At 35.4% G+C, this 22,725-nt stretch overlaps 1 protein-coding gene across 1 annotated transcript; it reads right to left on the minus strand.

Moving 5' to 3' along the window:
• Positions 1 to 1,408: 1,408 nt before the first annotated feature.
• LOC143588272 (alcohol dehydrogenase-like 7) lies at positions 1,409 to 14,092 on the minus strand. The gene is made up of 10 exons (XM_077069326.1): positions 14,013 to 14,092; positions 13,699 to 13,835; positions 12,592 to 12,638; positions 12,181 to 12,506; positions 2,941 to 3,023; positions 2,678 to 2,753; positions 2,509 to 2,573; positions 2,193 to 2,288; positions 1,731 to 1,895; positions 1,409 to 1,593 (listed from the first exon to the last, which is right to left on the minus strand). The coding sequence occupies exons 1-10, from the start codon at positions 14,062 to 14,064 to the stop codon at positions 1,477 to 1,479; spliced, it is 1,164 nt and encodes a 387-aa protein (XP_076925441.1). The 5' UTR covers positions 14,065 to 14,092; the 3' UTR covers positions 1,409 to 1,476.
• Positions 14,093 to 22,725: the final 8,633 nt, after the last annotated feature.

The following is a 22,725-nucleotide window of genomic DNA, read 5'->3' on the forward strand; positions in this document are numbered from 1 at the left end:
CGAGTGGTATCATCTAGGGGTGTCAATTTCTGACACGGCCAGATACCCGACACGGAAAAATATAGGTTTCGGTTGGGTTGACATGACCTGTTTTCTTAAAAGGGTCAACCCCCGACACGTTTAAAAAGCGGGTCAACCCAAACCCGACATGTTAAAAAGTGGGTTGACCTGTTAACCCGTTTAATAATTTTAGAGAAGTTAATATTTTGATTTTAGAGATAAAAAGTTTTAAAATTTGAAATTAAATACTTAGATTTTTAGTTTTCCCTGTATCAATTAACATTTAAAAGTAAAATTAATTTCTTTTAAACTACTTTTATCTAGTTTTTACTTCTAATATTTTTATTTTATTAGTTCTAGCCGTCCATTCTATATCATTTTCATTTGTTTGTTCTTATCTTGAACTGAATATATGAATATAAGTTTATTAATTGAGAATGAGAGATAAATACACCGTAACAATTAGATCTATCACAAACTCTTAACAAGTTTTATACGATTAAGAGTAATTAAGTATTTAATTTATTACTAAGTGTATTACTCATATTCGTATATGAACGTAAAATGGGTTGACCCGAAACACAACTCGAACACGGCACGAATTTAAATGGGTCGACCCGACCCGACACGAATAAATATATGGGTTGGGTTAGGGTTGAAGAATCTCAACACGCTAACCCGCTAATCCGCAGACCATTCCCTTCTCCATTCAATTACCGCATACCAAGCAGACCCATAACGTTTATTACTTAAAAGTTATTTGTTTAAGAGTTAAGACTTATGCTATATTTGGCTTATGTAATTCAATATCTACTATTTGGTACCTTGAAACGGTTTAGTAGTAGTCTCTCTACTTGAATCGTAGCATACTTCACCGTTTCCTCAACTATTTAGTAGGATTGTTTCTCTCTTATATTTCATTTTGGATTCTTTGAGTGCCAGCATCGATTTCGAGCTCAAAGAGTTTCTCTATTTATGTTTTTTTTCGCTTTTCATGCAACATTGGTACAATACTAATATTATTATTTCGAAAGTTAAAATTGGAACTATACATAGTCATATTTTGTAAGGCTAATATTTGTGACTTGCGATATCAAATTACGAAACCCATTATTTATTCACGGTCAAGATAATAATTAATGTCAGCGAGAAATCCGGATACGAGACGAGGGCTTCGAACGCTCGTTTAACTTCAACTGGAAAGCTTCTAGTTTATGTGTTAGGAGCTCACCTTGGGTAGGATCGGTTCGTTTTAATATTATGAATCTTTTGTACCGGTTACGAGATCGTTTACCCTTTATTATCTTTACATTATATGTTCGATCGTTTGTTTATACCACACGCGTCTCGAGCACTTATCAAGAACAAAGCCGTTCGTTGTCGGATCCGGTTTCGGGATCTACATATTTAAATACAAATGATGCAAATAATAACAACTCATGGTAAAGAACAATCATTTGTTGTAATGAACTTGGATCATTTGTTCATCCAAATCACACACCGTAAGCTCTTAGCTTCAAGAAGGAGATCAAATGCCTTGTTGATGTCTTCGAAGTTGACCTCATGTGTCACGAAATCATCGAGTTGTAGTTCCTATTTAAAGAGATTACAAAGTATTATGTTCATTCATTCCCCATCACTCAACATTATTAAAAATGAATAATAACATCAACATTTATAACTTAGTTGTAGTCTTATATAATGATTGCTAATTTGCAAAGGCATACTACCTTGGCCATGTAGCGTTTTATGAGGATTGGAATATCAGATTTTGGTTTGAGACCTCCAAACAGGGCGCCCATTAGGGTCCTTCCGTTGTCAAGTACGTCGTAAGAATCGAATTTCAACATTTCCCCCGGCTGGTTATATCCCAAAACAACTGTTTTTCCCCATGCCTAAAGATTTCATTCATAGATAAAGAAACTTTCATTAGTGCATAATATTCACTCTTGAAATGAAGAAAAAACATGGAGGTCAGTATCCCATGTAATATTTATTACTGTGAGGCTAAAATGATCATCATAAAAATACTAAGATCCAAAACAAAAGTCCATCAATATGGAGATGAAAAATTGCGCGCGTAATTGGGGTGAAGAGTAGATACTATAGCTAACGTAAGGACAGTGTTACCTGTTCTTTTAAAATTTTGCTATTTACCGGGTATTCAATTCAGAGAGAGAACAAAAAGAGACCTTTCTACAAGAAGCATAAGCTTCCTGCACTAGTGACGTCGAACCTACACACTCGAAGCAGTAGTCGGCACCCCCATCGGTCATCTCGATTATTATCTGTTTCAAACAACAACTGTATGTTAATTGCATTAAAACTTTCATAATGAAACAAAGTTTAAAGTGCACATGACTTTGAAAAACAAGCATGCATTAAGTCATTCAACATTTTCATTTTATGTTTGTGCATCTCCTTAGAAAGGGAGTTGCACACATAATGAATATAAACAAATAGAACCTAATTAACTAGCACAAACCATGGCTCTAGTGGTTAAGTTACCTGGCTCACAGTTTTGTCCCCGCAACTTCGCGAGTTCACGAAATCAGTAACTCCGAATTTCTTTCCTATGGATACAAATAGGTAGTCACACTTACTAAGACCTTTGTTAATCAAATCCAAGTAAAACTAGATCACCAGACGATTCAGAATGCATATTACATGAAATTACCTATTTCAAACTTGTTCGGGTTCACATCAACACCGATGATCCTCTTAGCTCCACATAGCCTTGCTCCTTCAGCGACCTGATCATCGTTAGAAAAAAGGAAACTTGCATAAGAAATATGTCATGATCGTCGCTATAGGTTCGTTGTATCAGACAAAAAAATGCTGCAGTGTGTGTATGTGTTTATTATGTCCCATTAAGTTTATTGAAGCTTTTATGTGTAAGCTTAAAGGTTTTGAAAAATATACTGGCACACACAATCATACCGCTAGCCCAATTGCTCCCAGTCCAAATATAGCAACTGATGTCCCGGCTTCCACGTTTGCTTTTTTCCACGCGGCACCAACCCCTGAAAGAATTATGTATTTTCTGTTAGACCCCTCAATCTTTACTGCCTGCGATCAAACTTCTATTTCTTGGACACCATAATCAACCAACAAATATAACAACAATATATGGACAATATATATTGAAGAAGCAGGAACTTGGATTTATTTAAAACAGCGTATGTTAATGTTGATGCTTACAAAACCTCCTGAATATTCATCCTATTTATACTACTTGAAAGGACGCGATGTTTCACAGAACGGTTATGAGATAACCGTTTGTAACTGTCATCACTATATTCATGCGTCCGATTGATAATATTTGTTTGTTGGCAAGCAGCCCAAACAAACATTAAACAAGCCCACTATAGGACTACTAAGACAGCCCTTAACGGGCTTCATCAGTTTCTACCCAAACGGGCCCAGACACAAAACCAACTAAAAACAAAGTTAAACGTACTGACAAATAACGAAAGATATTAAAACTAACACCAAACCCAAATGAATTAAGGACTACATTCCCCCCCCCCCCCCAATTCATTTGTCCTTCAAGTTCTTCACTCGTTTGGATCTTCATTAATGAACATTTAGGCGAGGTCGTCTTCATCCGTTTCCTCGTTATCCAAACCTGGCTCCTTTTGAATTTGAACTTGAACATTATTTGACCCACTTGGTCCATAACCTGGCGGAAAATCTCCAACTGTACTTGTGCTATTTTCCCCCATACTTGGTTTGCATCTTTCTTCCCTTTGTTTGTTTCCCCAAACTTTGCATTACTTTTAACAATGTGATAATGCCAATCTATCAAATCGAGATATTTCACATAGGCCAACTTCAAACTCTTTCCATCACCAAACTCACATCCCAATTGAATAGCCATAAGATCCTATTTATGCTCTTCACTTACGTGCTTATAACCACCTTCAATATTTACCAAAACGTATAAATTCAAAAGATCAAATTTCTTTCCATTTTCCAATATCGGTAAGCTTTCTTCTGGCTTTTCAATCTCCAAGTATTCTTTCACGAACCAACTTATTAATCTATCGAATTCTTCTTGAAATACTTGTTCAGTCTTAATGAGCCTCTCATGTATTTTCACCAAATCTAGAAAGTCTATAATACTTTCCCGTGAGATATCTTCATCAAATCTTCAATAGACAAATAAGGATCATTTGAGACATATTTCCAAACATCGTCTCTAAGGATATGATGTGTAACATAAGGTTTTTCTTTGACGGCTTCCAAATACCTTGCCAAAGCCTTCTTTGCCTTCACAAAACAAGCTCATTCCTCTTTACGGGTTCTTCTTCCGGTTCCAACTTAATTTCTTTTTCATGAAACGAACCAAGTTCCTTCATAATCTCGTCGAACTTCCGATTATATGCTTTGGTCACCGACTCATCACTTGATTCAGCCCTTTTAGACTATAAAACCAACACATGTAATCTTTTTCCAATTCAGATTCGTTTCTTTCACCGAAAGTTTCTACCAACCTGTTATTCCCCCGAACATCTTTTACAACACACACCGATCACCAAGAATCATCGTCTCGATTCCTTGAGACAACAAATAATTCATACTTAAGATGTTCTTATCTGTTTCCGGGTTATAAATAACACATGGGATTTTCTTTAACCTTCCATCAACCGGTACTTTTACTTCTCTAAGACCATGAGAAAACACAAACTTTCATGATTTCTCTTGGTCTTGAATTCCAAAAATTCGTTTGAACTTTACAAACAAATTTTTATTACCAGTAAAGTGATTTTTGGCATGAGAATCAACATAGCAAATTTCACTAGGGTTTTTACCATCTGTTCCAATAACGGAAAAATTAATCCCGGGTGGTATCACACAATCATCAACATACTTGCTTGGGCAGAATGCAACGATATGACCGGTTTTCTTGGCAACGAAGACATATTACCTCTGGTTTCCTCGGTCTTCCCATTGATCGGTTTTTTACTATTTTCTACCCTCCAAGATCAAACTCGAACATCTCTCTTTCCTAACCCTAGCATTCCAGTGACTGGTCTCTTCGCTTTAAACCCTAACGACTTAACTCCCGCTTCATAAGCAATCCCTTTTCCCTGTCTTGCGATTTTATCCTTTGTCATGCCCGGTTTAGCCCCAAAAGAACCCTCAACCAAATCCATACATAACAATTAAACACCCATCAGCCTCACGCCATCACTTGGCCTTGCCGACTTATCACAATCTTGGGAATCTTCAGCCATGTGGGAGATTTCACGATCAGAGAGATTGGTATTATCACATTGTTAAAAGTGATGCAAAGTTTTGGGAAACAAACAAAGGGAAGAAAGATGCAAACCAAGTATGGGGAGTGCAAGTACAGTTGGAGATTTTCCACCCGGTTACGGATCAATCGGGTCAAAGAATGTTCAAGTTCAAATTAAAAAGGAGCCAGATTTGGATAACGAGGAACTGAATGAAGACGACCTCGCCTACATGTTCATTAATGAAGATCCAAACAAGTGAAGAACTTGAAGGACAAATGAATTAAGGGGTAAAATGTAATCCTTAATTCATTTGGGTTTGCTGTTAGTATAATGACTTTTGTTATTTGTCAGTACATTTACCTTTGTTTGTTTTTAGTTGGCTTTGTGTCTGGGCCCGTTTGGGCAGAAACTGATGAGGCGCCTTAGGGGCTGTCTTAGTAGTCCTGTAGTGGTCTCGTTTAATGTTTGTTTGGGCTGCTTGCCAATAAACAAATATTATCTATCAGATGCATGAATATAGGGATGAGAGTTACAAACGGTTATCTCATAACCGTTCTGTGAAACATCGCGTCCTTTCAAGTTGTATAAATAGATAAACATTCAGGAGGTTGTGTAAGCATCAACATTAACATACGTTGTTTCAAATCAATCCAAGTTCCTGTTTGTTCATCCTATTTATACTACTTGAAAGGACGCGATGTTTCACAGAATGGTTATGAGATAACCGTTTGTAACTGTCATCCCTATATTCATGCATCTGATATCTGATGATAATATTTGTTTGTTGGCAAGCAGCCCAAACAAACATTAAACAAGTCCACTACGGGACTACTAAGACAGCCCCTAACGGGCCTCATCAGTTCTGCCCAAAAGGGGCTTAGACACAAAACCAACTAAAAACAAACAAAGTTAAACGTACTGACAAATAACGAAAGACATTAAAACTAACAGCAAACCGAAATGAAATAAGGATTACATTTTCATCTACTAGTGTTCCTTTGAAAAACGTATAAATGGTTATTAGTTTATCAAATGTGCTAATTAATAGAACAACACCATAAGTATCTGTGTTCACATGTTTCATCTTCAATAATTCATTTATTCGTCGTGTTCTTGATATCATGTAAAGAACCCCATTAAAAACTCCTTAAGCACTCCCCTTAATGTCCACATCCAACTTGTTGTTGCTACTTGGGCTTTTCACCCCCTAACTCACGGATTGGGCCTGTGGGAAAATTGGATAATGTGAATGAAAATTTGTTATATTATTAATATTAAATTCTTTATGTCACTTATTTGATTTATTAGAATTTATATTAATATTAAAATCTTCATATGGTGAAAAACTCTTGAGTAGAGCTCTTTATGAACTTGATTAGTTTTTATTAGACTTTATGTCTCTAATTAAATTTCTAATTAAGAGAGATTATTCACAATCTATAATTCTTATACATAGTAGGCTATGTGCCTCATTTTTGATAATGCTAGAAAAATATAAGCTTGAAAATACAAGGAAAATGTATGTATACATGAAGAGTTCTTGGTGAAGAAGAAAGTCTTGAATTCCCATATGTTGAGAACCTATAGAGATGATTTTCTCTATTCGATTCATCTACCTTTTCATTCTTTTTTTTTCACAAGTTCTAACACTATAATTACTTGATGTAACCTCGGGCGCGTGGACATCTCCGGCAGTACAAACTGCTTCGGCTGTTGTAACCTGGGAGACAGACGCGTTGTCTTATGTAGAGGTGCGAAATCTGTTTTAAGGGAAGCGTGTTGAACACGTCCTCAGACTCAACCGTCAACTTTTGTTTTGCTCATTCTTGCAGCCAAAGAGACTACTAGAAGTTGTTTTGTCAGAGGGATCACAAGATGTTGCTGAATAACAAGTTGAAGACTTTATCATTTGAAGTTCTTGAGTTGATTCATTTAACATATTTGTTATATGTTCCATTGTTTATTTTTATTTTGTATTACGGTATTTATACTATTTATTTTCTCATGTTAATAATGAGAGTATCGTTATTATTTGTATTAATTTTAATATAGTAAGTGACCCATATTCCTACAATCTTAAAACAGATTTTCAAGAGATTGTTAAGGCAATCTTAAACCTTTTACTAAGGATATTGGGTTCACGTAAATATTAAAATTATTTCGTGATTGTTGCGACAATCTTGTATATGTGTTTCTGAAAATATGCATGTAGTACAAATTATTGTGTATGGATTTATAGATATGTGATACAATCTTAAATCCTATACCATGATACAAGACGAATGATTTATGATTCAATCGTTCGATTTAACACGATTTTTCAATCGTTATTTTTTCTAACTTGTATGTTAGACCAGGTTTATTGGTGTAAATCTATGTTCTTTGTGAACATTAAATTCTCGAACGTGCATGTTAGACCGGATGTATTTTATAAACAATACATTTTGTAAATGTTTCATTCCTAGCATGCGTGCTTGAAATTCTTACAAGTTATAAATATTATGGTTTAGAATGTTTGTCCAAATGTCTCGTTTCTTAAATCGGGTGTGAGAAGTAGTTTATTTTATATAAACTAATAAGCCTCATAATGATTTTTGTAATCATTTAATTCTTAATAAGCGGGCTAGATTTGGTTTATTTTTATGAACCAATAAGTTTTATAACGGTTTATGTAATCGTTTATTTCTAACGAGTGTGTTAGAAAATAGTGCACGGAGACATCCATTGGATGCATTTTGGTGAAATACAAACATAGACTTCCATGTTTGGGTTATAATGAACTAGTACATATGAGACTTTCATGTGTCTATTAAGATTCCTCTCATTAAGTCACCAATAATCATAGCCTTAATTAAGTGTTAATGGAAGATTTAACTAAGTGTCAATGAAAACTTTAACTATGTGTTAATGAGGTAACTCTTGGGCTAATAAGGTTTTATGAACTAAAGTTTTCATGCTATACCATAGAAAAACAAATAGTTTAAAAAATGTTTTGTCTCAATGTTTAATTTTTCTAATAATAAGTGTATTAGAAAGAGTTATTTTATAACTTTAAATAACGCTTGTCTAAACATTTTAATAGTCTAACGTGCGTGTTAGAGTCGATTTCTTTTGTGAAACCAACGGTTTTAAATCTTTTCAAAAGAAACAAATTATTTTATAGAATAAAAACGATCAAATAAAAACTTGGTGTTCTTATGAACATAAGTTTTGTTAAATTTCACAACGTGCTTTTAGTTAACACCTTGTTGTTGTTTTGGAGAAATTTTGATTATTTAAGTATATAGTTTCAAGATGAAAATGAGGATCCTATCCTTATGAGTTCATAAAGAACTATTGAGGGAGTACCTCAAGTCGTGGCATAAAAGGATATCATTACGATGATTTTGATCGGACAATGAATGCGTTGAAGATAATAACACTTTGAGATTTGTTACCTAGATGTCGTCTTTTTATCCGTTTGAATTAGTTTTAAAAAGTGTTTTACACTTTTTTTTGTATGCTCGGTTGTATTGTTATTTTGTGTTCAATATCTTCGGATAACACATGCAATTATACAACGAAATAAATCAGCATTTTAACATAAAATGGATAACTTTAAACGGATAGTGAAAGAAGAATTTGCATAAGAAACAACTTGAGAGTTATGGTATTGACTAAAGTCTAAGATGAGACATCAAATGTATAACTACATTATGAGAGGTTCATGGAAGAACATGGTGAGTGTATTAAAATGAAATATACAAGAATATTATATTTGAATCCTTGAAATTCACTAAGTATGAATTATAACATATATATGAATTAATATATGTTAATGAGAAATTAAACTTCTTCGAAATTCATTAAATGTGAATTATAACATATAAGCTGATGTATGTTAAGAAGAAATTAAACTTCTTGGAAGTTCAGTAAGTATGAATTATAATATATGAATTAATATATGTTGATGAGATATTTGAAATCCTTGAAAATTATTGAAGGATTATATCTTTGAAAATTCACCGAGTGTGAATCATAAATACGTTGATCATATATAAAGAAATATATGTTACTATTGTAAGTGAATTTAAATAAATCTTAAGAGATTTATTATGATAAGCTTACAATAGCAATGAACATATAGATGTTTTTACTCCCATCCATTTTTGTTTGAACTATGTGAAAGTTTGTCTTTATTTAGGGAGAGTATCTTAAAAATGTATAAATCATTTTATGCAAATGTAAATTCCAAAAGTTTGATTGTCAATCAAGTTGACTTTATCTCGACATAATAGTTACTGTAGATGAGTAATGTTCATCTTGTTGGTGATGAATGTATTCATCAAAATGATTTGGATTAAGACTTACGTGTAAAGTCTATATAAGTTAATGGTGAAGCCTTGAAGTTAAAGGAAAAAGAGTTATGTTCCTTAATTGAATGAAAAATTATGTATGATCTATATACAATAACTTGTGAGACTTTCCTGAATATTAACGTTTTGGGATTGTAAATAAGTCTCATAAGTTTGTCTAAGCTAAGGGGTGAATGTTTGAAAGTGATATTGTAATAATATTATGGCTGTGAAGAATCAGAATGATGCATCTTCTGAGGATCTTAAGAAGATCTTAAATTTCTAGGTTTGTCTTAGAGGGTGATTTAGAATCCTTCTAATTTGGTGATATTTAACAGCAAACTTATTAATGTGTTACTTTATTAGTAAGCATTGATGAACTCATTGATACAAAGACGCGGTCGTCTTGTTCAAATCATGAGTTTCGAGTTGTCTTCATAAGTAAAGTTAAACAAACTATATCAAAATGCAAGAAATGTGGGGGAAAGCCATTTAAGAAACTACTATTTAGAAGTATATAGAAATGGTAATTGATATGATTTATCAAACTTGTGTTAAAAGGAAGAACCTTCTTTACCCCGTTCAAAAGTTGGATGATGTTATCCAATAGCACTTAAATGTGGAGGTGTCTTGCATTTAAACTTGGAAGGTTTAGCAATGAGGATTATTGTATAATCAAATCTAACATTGCAAACACACAACTAAGTGGAGGATAAAAAGGTCGTAGTGCATAACGGAGATGTGTTAGCCTTAATGATAAGTGTATCTTACAAAGACAAATATTATAACCAGATTCAGGTGGCCACTGAGGTTATAGTCTTAGAAAGTTGACATTAGGCAAAATTAACTTATATGTTAAGAACACATCATGACAACTGATCTCAACTACGCAAGTTATCTGTGGTGACTAGACAAAGTCAACGATAATGTTATGGATCCAACAACCTGAGGGTTTAGTAGAGATCATGTTGTGGAATGAAACTAAAGCCCATGAAGAAAGGGTATATAAAGGAAAACCTAACTTAGTTGACTGGAGATCCCAGATCTAAGTTCAATAGAACAACCTAATTATATATCCAAGGGTGGTCACTGTGGGGGCATAACTTATGTATAATTTAACACATAAGCTAATATATATATCCTCCTAAATTAAAAAGAGGAGTCTAATTACTTCCTAGTCCATTCCTATAACAACAGTGACATGTTGTTAGGCTAAGCATAATGTATGGTTAATGATTTATAACCTTAATGCTTTTAATGGTTTAAGGATAATCACATATGTGAAAGAGAAGTGGGGTCGCTTCAAATGAAATTGTGGGGTGCGCAATTCCTAGAGCTTTCACAGAACCAGGCTAGTGTTCTAGGATCATAATGGACACGACAATGAGGGGATGTGCCCGGCTAGGGAGAGTATTGTGTGAAGTGTATTATCGCCTACACCAATGGGGGTTTATTCAAGGACACCGTGTCTACTAACCGCTAGGAGACTAATTGTACTTCACAAAGGAAGGTTCAAAGCTAACACCTACCTATCCTGCAATACTCAACTGTTGAGGTTAGATTGGATACTTTGCTTGTTTTGATCAATTTCCATTCATGTGGGGGATTGCTGAAAAATTGGATAATGTGAATGGAAATTTGTTATATTATTAATATTAAATTATTTATGTCACTTATTTGATTTATTAGACTTTATATTAATATTAAAATCTTCATATGGTGAAAAACTCTTGAGTAGAGCTTTTTATGAACTTGATTAGTTTTTATTAGACTTTATGTCTCTAATTAAATTTCTAATTAAGAGAGATTATTCACCATCCATAACTCTTATACATAGTAGGCTATGTGCCTCATTTTTTATAATGCTAGAAAAATATAAGCTTGAAAATACAAGGAAAAATGTATGTATACATGAAGAGTTCTTAGTGAAGAAGAAAGTCTTGAATACCCATATGTTGAGAACCTATAGAGATGATTTTCTATAGTCGATTCATCTACATTTTCATTCGTTTTTTTCCACAAGTTCTAACACCATAATTACTTGATGTAACCTCGGGCGCGTGGACATCTCCGGCAGTACAAACTGCTTCGGCTGTTGTACCCTGGGAGACAAATGCGTTGTCTTATGTAGAGGCGTGAAATCTGTTTTAAGGGAAGCGTGTTGAACACGTGCCTCAGCCTCAACCGTCAACTTTTGTTTTGCTCATTCTTGCAGCCAAAGAGACTACTAGAAGTCGTTGTTGTGTCAGGGGATCACAAGAAGATGTTGCTGAATAACAAGTTGAAGACTTTATCATTTGAAGTTCTTGAGTTGATTCATTAATATATTTGTTATATGTTTCATTGTTTATTTTTATTTTGTATTACGGCATTTGTACTATTTATTTTCTAATGTTAATAACGAGAGTATCGTTATTATTTGTATTAATTTTAAGATACTAAGTGACCCATATTCCTACAGGGCCTTTATCTCGGGCCAAACAGCATTTAAGCCAACACCGAAATGAACCGCCTAGGTTCTTGTGTAACTACTAAAATGACTAATATTGAGATAAACACATAATACTAAAGTAAATAATGAGAAAAAAAAATTTGCATATTACCGGCTGCAACTCCGCAAGTAAAGAGGCAAGCTCTGTCTGGCGGTGTTTCCGGATCAATTTTAGTTACATGAGCAATGTCAACCACTGTGTATTCACTGAAACTTGATATAAACATGAAGTGGTATACGGTTTCCCCTTTGATGTCTGTAAACCTGCTTGTCTCCTCTCTATCAACCCATGGGGAAATACTAAAAGATAGTTTTGAACATAGGTTGCTTTTTGCGGACAAGCAGTCGGTACATTCACCGCAATCTGGCAAAAAAATTGGGATCACAGTGTCTCCTTCAACAACTTCATGTACACCTTCTCCAACACTCTCTACAACCCTGATTTGTGCATAAAATGAAACCATTATAATATGCTGCTCATGCATTTTGAAATAGCGAGTTACTAAATTTGATAAATTCTTACCCCATTGCTTCGTGACCGAGTATTCTGGGGAAAATAGACGGAGGATGCTTCATCAAACAGAAAAAAAGTTCAAAAGAAAATTAATACAATAATTAGCATGCATTGACAGATGATTGGCAGAGTATATTAAATACAAAGAGTTAGCAGAATCTTACAGTATTTGATTCTTTAGGAGAGTTGTTTACATGCAAGGGAAGCTTACAACAAGATGATTGTTCTTATTAGTTTTTAATTCAAGATGATTGTTATTTCATTCTTTCTTTAGCCTATTTCAATTTTTATTTTCATTGTAAATCGCTTGAAATCCAATATTCTATATGATTTTATTAATCATGTGATATTTGGCGAAGGATGGACGAAAACACAGGAGACGAACTCAATACACAAAAATTTTCATAAGCGGGGGTCAGACTCAAAATTTTCGACATAAATGATAAATTTACATTACGTGTAACAATTTTCAGAAGAAAATTAACGGGGTTAAACTATAGAAAAAAAGACAGAGAGACCCCGGGTCACTATAAAGCTTCGTCCCTCCATGTGATGTATTTAAATTTCAACATCCATCCGTAATAGGTCCTACAACAACAAATTAACGCCTAGGTGGAATTTTGTCGGCAATGAATTTCCATTAAATTTTTAAGTCAAATTTTCATTTTCAAAATATGATAATATATTTTTCCTATTAAAAATTTTGATGGAAATCATGGAATAGGCATTCGTTCATAAATAGAGTTTTTTTAAAAAGTATTTTGTATGATGTCAGTCTAGGGCACTATATTATAACAACAAAATAGCCGACGAATGTAAATAGACAAAAATATATGTTATTTGATTTCGAAATATGTAATCATTCTCGCAAGTTGTTGGTGTACATATTTGGAAGACGCGAAACGAAATATTTTGTCACACAAACCGGCGTGTCTTGTCAAAACGATGGAAGATATAAAAACCTTAAGTTTTCTTTAGATATAAAAGCATTGTTTGGAAAGATTTATGTAGTTTTTTTTAGTAACCTTTTTGGTTTCTAGCGTCTTGCTGGTTGTTAGAATTAATGAAATTTGCCGTTCCAAAAAAGAAATTATTTCGAAATCATTAACGTTGTACCTTGGACTTCCAAAAGGTAACATCCACGGGACAAAGAGAAGTGCATATGATTTTGATCCGAACCTCACGAGGTTTTGGTGTGGCCACCGTCACTTCTTCAATCACCAAAGGCTCACCCGGGTTTCTAGCAATAGCCGCTATAGGAATTAAAAAATAATCAAAACTCAAAGTTTTACAGATGATCGGCATGCATATATAGCTTCACATTTCAAATTACATATTATTAGTTTTTCTTTTCTTTTCTGTTTCTTTAATTCGAACTAACTCCATGGATTTATGGTTTTGATGCATGCATGGGTTAAAGAGAATATTACCTCTACAACGAATTGGCTTGCCGGCTGTGTTGCTGGACGTTTTTCCGGCCATACTCAAGGACAGACCTTTTTTTCTATTTTCTTTTTTTTTTCAGTTTCTGGTGCACTAAATACGATGATAGAGTTGTGTCTTAAAACATTTATAAGTGATGAGTTTTATGGTGGTGGTGGTGACTGGTAGGCGTGAGTTAGTTAAGCTGTATTTTCTTTTATTATATATAATGTATACAAAATTTATTATTTATGATATATCTAGTAAACACCTAAAAATAGAGTGATGTGTATAAGGGATAAACATGATCAAAGGATAATGCGATGGATAGTTTGTTGTATAGTTTGTTAGTAGCAAATTACTTATATTTATCATTTTTTAAAGTTTTGGCTTTAAAAAAAAAGTTTAGGTTGTTATAAAAATATTCAGCATTTTCTAAACTAATTATTTTTATATAAATTGATTATTTATGATGTAGCTAGTATTGTAAACTCTAATAGTTTTGTAATGGAGTGGAGCAAATGGGTGCCAATAAAGTATTAAATTCATGTTTGGAGGACGGAGATGGAAAAAATTCCTACCCAAGAGGTGTTACGAAGAAGAAATGTTCACGTTTCCTTTCGGTTATGTGGCCTTTGTGACTCAGAAATTGAAACTACGGATCTCATTTTCATTGGTTGTGAGGTGGCTTCGGCGGTTTGGGGGTTTGTGAGTTCGTACGTGTTAGGTCCCTTTTTATGTATTTAGTCTTTTGTATTGTTTCGGTTATGTATTTGGGCTGTTTGGCCACTTTTGTATGTAACAGGCCCAAAGGAATGGCCCAAAGGAAATATAATCAAGCCCATTGGGCATTTGGAAATAATATAACTTCTCATGCATGCTCCTCTATAAATAGAGAGCATGCCATGAGAAACGAGAACCTTTTTGCCAAACTATCCAACTTTTACATACTTGTATTCTCTCTCTCTCTCTCTCTCTATATATATATATATATATATATCTCGAAACCCGAGTATAAACTCTCTCAAGATCCGAGACCACTTAGGTGACTTAGTGTAATTTCCGCTAGCACTAAGTTTGGTTGATCCAAAGATAGTTGTTAGATCCACCCGCCACGGGACCTACAATTGATATCAGAGCTTCGGCTCACTAGTTGAGGGTTTTTGGATCACAACCTTGGGTTTTGATCTTGAGAAGAAGAAAGATAAGTCTCTTGCAAAGAAAGTTACAAAAACAACAAAAAGACAAAAAGAATCGGTTTCAAGTTGATAATCATGTCTTAGAGTGTGTTCTTGGTGAAAACAACAAGTGTACTAACCTTAGATCTAAAAGTTGTGGGTTTAAAAATGTTAAAATAGGTGTTACGGGTTTTTTAAATTGTTAAAATTGACAAGTAAATTTTTTGCTTCGCATGGCATGGAAATCAGTGTAACAGCCTTTGACCAGAACTGACAAGATTAGGTGGACAGATCCCAAGAAAGATTGATTCTAGAAACTGAACTATTTTCGCATAAGAAAGTTTTTCGCTTCGCATAAGCTTTTCGCATCGCTTGGGGTTTCGCATTGCTTGGCCTTTCGCTTCGCTTAGCTTTTTGCTTCGCTTGGCGTTTCGCTTCGCATAGAGGATTTCGCCTCGCTTCACTGTTCATCAGAATTAGTTTCGCTTCGCTTGAAACTTTTTCGCTTCGCACAAACTTGTTTCGCGCGAAATTCTTGACCGTTTTAAAAATTCAAAACTGTTTAAGGGCTGTTAAGTATTTAAGACTGCTGAGATCATGATGAGCACTGATTCTGAGTTGTTGAAGGGGTATTTGATGTTAGAAAAACAAGTGGGAACACCCACAAAGCCTCCAAAGTACATGACCTTGGATGCTAACTTTGCCAATTTTAAATGGAGGTTCATGAACCTTATCTCGTCGAGTGACTCTGACTTAATGAGATGCTTTGAACAGGGTCCTCATGTTCCCGTGACTGTCACTCAAGCTGGGGAACAACTTAAGACTCCTGAAAATTATGATCAAAATGAAAGGGACTTATTAGCACAAGACAAGAAAGCATATCTCACTTTAACCGTTTGTCTTTCAAATGAGATCAATGAAACTCTACGGGAACACATAAGTGCCAAGGGGTTGTGGGATGCATTTGTTGAGAAGGTTGAGGGTAGTGCTAAAATTAGGGAAAACAAGAAAGCCTTATTGAAAGAAGAATTCAATATGATCAACCATCGTCAAGGTGAAGCTGTGTTGGACTTGGTAAAGAGATTTGAGAAGTTGATGGTAAGAATCAGGGCTGCAAGCGTCAACATTCCAAACGCTGAGGTCAACCACAAGTTGATGAATTCATTGCCGTACAGCTGGAGTACCAATACGGTCACAATCAAGAGAACTACTAACCTGAATATGATGACAAACACTAACTTGATATCCACCATCAAGTCATTTGAAATGGATGAGCAAATGAGAATGAATAATCATCTAAGTTCTCTGAATCAAGCTGGAGTGAGTACTCCTTCATCTATGCCCACTACCTTCATAAGCAAAACCCAACAAAACATGTATCCTGTGACCACTACAAAGTACTCCTCAAGTGTGCCTCCACAGACAACTGCTTTTATCTCAACCGGCAATCAGTTCGACTCATCTGGTTCAAGTTCATTTCAAAAGGCAGTTGACAGTGCGGTTGAACAAGCCTTAAAAGCTCATGATATTTCATCATCGTCAAAGCCCCAACCAAGTAAGAGCTCAAGCTACTGTGAAGCTCTCCCATTGTTAAATGACTCAAACGTCACAATCGTTCATGCATTCCTGTCAATTCACGAAGAGTTGATGCAAAGGAATTTGTTGCCACCACAATTTGAGACTGGAGATTTGAAAGACATTAATCAAAAGAATTTCAAGAAAATGGACATCAAGTACCAAATGGCCATGGCTGTTCAAAGAGCAACCAACTTCATGAAGACTTATGGGAAAGACAACTTCAAAGCTTCTGATCAGAAGAGAATTGGTTTTGACAAGGACAAGCTTTGATGCTACAACTGTGCTGAAATGGATCACTTTGCGAGGGAGTGCACAAATCCTCCCAAACCAGCAAACGATATTTGAGTGACTGAGGTGACCGATGAAGAGAACAGTAAGTCAGCCGGGAAGAAGCATGAAGTGCACAAACCAAGCAGCTCTGCTCCAAGAATAGGAGGCTATCCACACAAGGGCAGCTCAAGCTTAACCTCAAGAGCCCTTGTCTCCCAAATGGAGATCCAGACTGTGGATTGGGATGTTCGATTTCAGGAGCTAAACAACCCACTAAACATGGCTGGCATGGCTTTTTCTGCAAATAATGAAGCTTCTTCATCCTCTGCTGCAAGTTCCGATGCATCACCCCTCGATGAGGTAAATCAAAATCTTTGCTCTAAAGCATGCATTGATAAGTTCACATATTATAGACATCATCAAAATGAAGTTTTGAAAGAAAATGCAAAACTTCGTGAATTAAATGCTGAATATGTGAAGGCTGACAAGATTTACGTTGAGAAGATTGAAACTCATCGTGATGATGTGGCAAATCTTAAACTTAAAATTTTTCAAAAGGAGAATGATGTTATATATTATAAAAACATAATTAATGAATTAAAAGATGAGATTGAAAGGTTAAAACTTGATGCTTCTAATAAAAGGGAAAAAGAAAAACAATTTGAAAGATTTGAAGCGTCATCTGAGAAATTAGATGATCTTATTGGAGCCCAGAGAAGTACTAAAGTGAAAGCGGGGCTGGGGTACGATTACACTGTCGTACCACCACCTTTGAATGACAACTACACCAGTTTGCCCCCACTTTTGCTATAATATTTCTCCCGAGGAAGAAATGTCATATGGGGTTGGTAGAATACCAAAACCTATGAAATTTGTTTCTGCAGTACCACAAACTATTGCTCCAGTTCAATCATTTGATAAATCTAACTTCAATGTGTCTTATGTAGCAGGTGATGTAAATGATGATGATTGTGGGAAGGTTAACTTGGGTTGTAGGCCAAAAGGAGAGTTAGAACCACGTTTTGAATCTTGTGTGGATCTAACTAAAACTATTAACAATCCAGTTTGTAATAAAGTGTGTGAATCAATGTTGGGAAGTTTGGTGTCTAGATCAAAAGCTGTATTTTGTGAAACCTCTAGTGATGAAAGTTGTAAAGATGTTTGTAATCAAAGTGAATGTTCTTCATCTAATTCGGATTGTGAAACTATTTTTGATGAAACAATCGAAGCTAAGGTTGATGGACAGAATAGTTCTAGCTGCTCATCAACTGATCATCATGTTGAGAACTTGAGAAATCAGAAACCTTGTTTTGAAAATGAAAAACCAAGCATTTCCTATATATATGTGCCAACAAGGAAAACCTCATTTTCTCAAAATACAAATTGTAAATATAGTTCTCAATTTTATGATCAATTTGATAGTGCCTATTACTACTCTCGACAGAAACCTAGGCAATTAAATTATTTTGCAACTCATCATTCAAATGTTTACAATTGTAAGTCAGATAGAGGTTACCAACATGTTAACAAGTCCACATCACCCAATCCCACATATCTCAGTGATTATGATGTCTATATGTGTAACCAACGAAAGTGTTGCTTCGTTTGTGGAAATCCATCTCATCTTGCGAGACATTGCAAGAACTCGCACAAGCAACAAAGAGAACTTATTAGTGTGTTTGGTCAGACATTTCCTAAAGTTAATGTCAAAGCTAAGAAAATGTCTAACCAAACTCACTCCACTTCCAGTGAGACGGATTTCAAACCCAAAAGTGGGAAGAAAATAAAGAAACCATTTTGGCTAACTCAAAGAAAAAGAAAGAGGTTGGCAAAGGGTTCAAAAGCTGAAAAGCCAAAGGGCCCTTCAAATGTTTTCAACAAGAAACACACCGAGGAATTTATTGTTAAGTCCAAACTAAAGATAAGACACTCTAGAAAACCTTTCCAAAACCAAGGAAATTTTAACTCAAGTTCCTCGAGGGATTGTTCTTCAGATTCTGATTCCCCAAAAGATTATATTTTTAAGAGTCATAAAATTAAGCTTAGTGATTTTCTGTTTAATTTTCCCGAGAAAAGTGTGTCTTGGGGCCTGGAAGGCCTGTCAATAGTATTTGGTACTTGAACAGTGGCTGTACCCGACATATAACAGGAGATGAGTCCCTGTTGTTTGACATCAAACCATTCGACATCGGACATGTTTCCTTTGCTGGTGACGTAGGAGGAGAAATCACGAAACAAGGCAAGGTCTCCAATGGAACATTGACATTTGATGAAGTCAATCTTGTGGAACAGCTCAACCACAATCTGCTCAGTGTCTCCCAATTCTGTGATAAGAAATTTTGTCCTCTTTTTACAGAATATGAATGTCTCATTCTTAAACCAGGTTTTAAGGTCCTTAAAGAATGGATTTTGTTGCGTACTCCGAGGCACAATGATGCTTACATTCTGAACATGAGAAGCAATTATACAATGCGCTCTGCTTCTTGTCTGTTATCCAAGGCCTCGGAGAATGATTCATCTTTGTGGCATTGGCGTTTAGGTCACGTCAACTTTAAGAACTTGAACAAGTTGGTTAAAGGTGACCATGTGAGGGGTTTGCCTGTGAAATCTTTTCATTGTGTTGAAAAATGTTTATCTTTCTCAAAGTGCAAACAGCACAAACTCCCTCACAAACCCAGAACTGTCAATTCCATAAGCTTCACTCTTTAACTGCTGCGTATGGACCTCTTTGGTCCCATTCAACAAATGGCAATAGGTCGAAAAGCCTATTGTCTGGTTATTACTGATGATTTCTCGCGTTTTAGTTGGACTTTCCTACTAGGACACAAAGATGAGACGGCTCAGTTTCTACTCAGGTTCATCATTTTGGTTGAGAATCAAACCGATAAAAGAGTCAAGTGCATCAGAAGCGACAACGGAACAGAATTCTGCAACAAGACCGTCAACGACTTCTGCCACAACAAAGGGATCCTTCGTCAATTCAGTGCTCCTTACACTCCCGAACAAAATGGGGTGGCTGAGAGACGAACTCGTACATTGGTTGAAGCTGCAAGAACAACATTTTCATACTCCAAACTTCCTTTATTCTTCTAGGGTGAAGCCATCAATACTGCCTGCTTTACCTAGAATCGTGTGTTGCTGAATAAGAGATTAAATAAGACTCCTTATGAAGTCTTTTATGGAACCAAGCCAAGGGTTAACTTCTTCAGAACGTTTGGATGTCCCTGCACTGTGCTCCATACAAATGTTGCTACAACCTCCAAGTTTGCTGAAAAGGCGGATGAGTGTTATTCTGTTGGCTATTCAGCTGAAAAAAGTGCTTATCGCGTCTACAACAAGAAAACCAGAACAATCTTGGAATCGTTCAACATTGATTGGCAAGAATTGAACTCTACTGATGCACAAATTGGATGTTCAACTATGAAGGATTGTTCAAGAAATTTCGAGGAATGTATACAACACCGGTTGTTCCTCCTATTCCCACCGTTGTGACAACACCAGCTCAGGCAGAAGCTGATAAGCTTATTTTGATGCATGCCATAGTGAGAGGTCTGACAGATGTTCATATTGCTGCACCCGCACCAGTACTTAATGCACCTGCCGCAGTAAATCAACAAGCTGAGTTTAATGCAGTGCAACCTTCCCCATTTTCTACTTAGATGCCCACTATCGAAGATGCTTCTGATTCAAATACCGACTCATATGTGTCTGCTGACAATGTGGAAGAACATGTAGAGAATGTTCAGACTGATCAAGCGATAAATCCACCAGAATCGGTTCCTACACCTCTCTCTGATGAAGATAATCATGGATCTGCTAAGGAAACTGTTCAAGTAAATGTGCAGAATGAACCAGTTCAGTTTGGAGCTTCTGGCAGCACTGACTCAACAACAGTTCCAGCCATCGTTGTACCTTTCTATGACAACCTATGGGAAGTTCCCATTGCACAAGAACATTTGGTTGATCAACAAGAGGGCCCCACCAATCCTCAACCACATGCTCCTGTCAATGTGTCCACTGTATTTCATCCCATATAGAGCTTATCCATTGAGCTTGAAGCAACACCAGTCGAGCATGTCGAGGAAATTCCTCAGTTACCGATCCATCAACGACATCCGACTGAGAACATCATTGGAGATCCGCCCGCTGGCATTCAAAAACGCAATACCTCTGGTACCATTAACAGATGTCTTTTTGCTTGTTTTATTTCACAGGTGGAGCCCAAGGACTACAAAGTTGCATTGAAAGAGAATTCTTGGGTGGAGGCCATGCAAAAAGCACTGTTACAGTTCAAGAAGCTGAATGTTTGGAGGCTAGTGAAGAAACCAGAACATAAGAAACCAATCGGAACGAAGTGGGTGTTTTGGAATAAAAAGGACGACAAGGGGGTTATCATCAGAAACAAAGCCCGGCTTGTTGTGCAAGGCTTTTGGCAACGTGAAGGACTTGATTACGATGAAGTTTATGCACCGGTAGCCAGATCAGAAGCAATTCATATCTTTCTGGCATACGCCTCGTACATGAACTTCAAAGTGTATCAAATGGATGTGAAGTTTGCTTTCTTGTATGGGAAAGTAAAGGAAGAAATCTATGTTAGTGACGTGTGTGAATATATATATAAAAATGTAAATAAAAGTTTCACACAAATCGGGTTTTAAAAATGGTTTTCACCAAAAACCAAACCACACACGAAAGGCAAGTGTACCTATCGTTTGTAGCAAAGTATCGGTAAGAACCGAGTGTCAATCCATGGACACGGCGAACTTTTGATAATAAATCTTTGTAATTAATTTAACCAAACAAGCAATCAAATTGATTTTTCAAATTACTAAACTAACATATAACAATAACAAAGCAAATAAAGTACAACTAACAATCAATCCAAACAAGGCTACTTAGACTATGCATCCACTTACACTTAGTGACAAAATGACAATGATAATGGCAAACATCATGTATTAAGCATCAATATCAAATTCCAATCAAGGCAACCTAATACTAACAAAACATCATGATGGGTGTTTTTCAAGATAATAACCATAGATTAGTAAGTTTGTCAAAACTACCTAATCTCATAATTAAAGGAAAGCTAGCATGAAAACAACAAATTAACCACCTAAAATCATGTAAAATAGACAAGCTCAAGAACACTAGTTAAACACATGAATCTTTTAAATTAGCAAAATATAAACTAAGGATTATGGCCTTAATCTCTAGCAAACATCAACCAACTCAAAGAATCATGTTATCACCATACAATTTTCCAATATCAAGTGATAGGTTTCATGCTTGTTAAAATTCATAACCAAATTAATTTCCACTAGTCATTCCTAACTTAGTGATATGAACAAAGTATGCATATACAAGCTAAGTTCATAAACAAATACTTAACAAATAGTTTTCCAACATATTATGGTCAAGCATCTATCACTAACAAGACTAGGAGTTAAAACAAGCATTCAACCATTAAACTTTATTCAAGAACATATCATAAACTTGAAGAACACCAACTTGCCAAAATCATGCATAAATAAATATCACATAAGTAAAAGCTTCAACATAATCTAAGTAACAAAAGTATTAGCCCATAAGGCTTGATACAACAAACAAAATCAAAGTAGTCTTACAAAGCATTGTTAAGAACAAGAAATTGCAAACTAAGATGAATGATGATTGCTACTTGAAAGGATGATCA

The sequence above is a fragment of the Bidens hawaiensis genome, unplaced genomic scaffold (assembly GCF_021521415.1).
Source record: "Bidens hawaiensis isolate Kalapana, Puna unplaced genomic scaffold, B.hawaiensis_p1.1 tig00036293_1, whole genome shotgun sequence".
NCBI lineage: Eukaryota > Viridiplantae > Streptophyta > Magnoliopsida > Asterales > Asteraceae > Bidens > Bidens hawaiensis.

Bases quoted from the DNA above. Each gene is read 5' to 3' on its own strand.
- LOC143588272 (XM_077069326.1), bottom strand. From the start codon at position 14,064: ATGGCCGGAAAAACGTCCAGCAACACAGCCGGCAAGCCAATTCGTTGT. The intron at 13,836-14,012 runs GTAATATTCTCT...TAATTCCTATAG, and splicing joins CAAGCCAATTCGTTGTAGAG to CGGCTATTGCTAGAAACCCG. The intron at 2,574-2,677 runs GTAATTTCATGT...TTGTATCCATAG, and splicing joins CCCGAACAAGTTTGAAATAG to GAAAGAAATTCGGAGTTACT.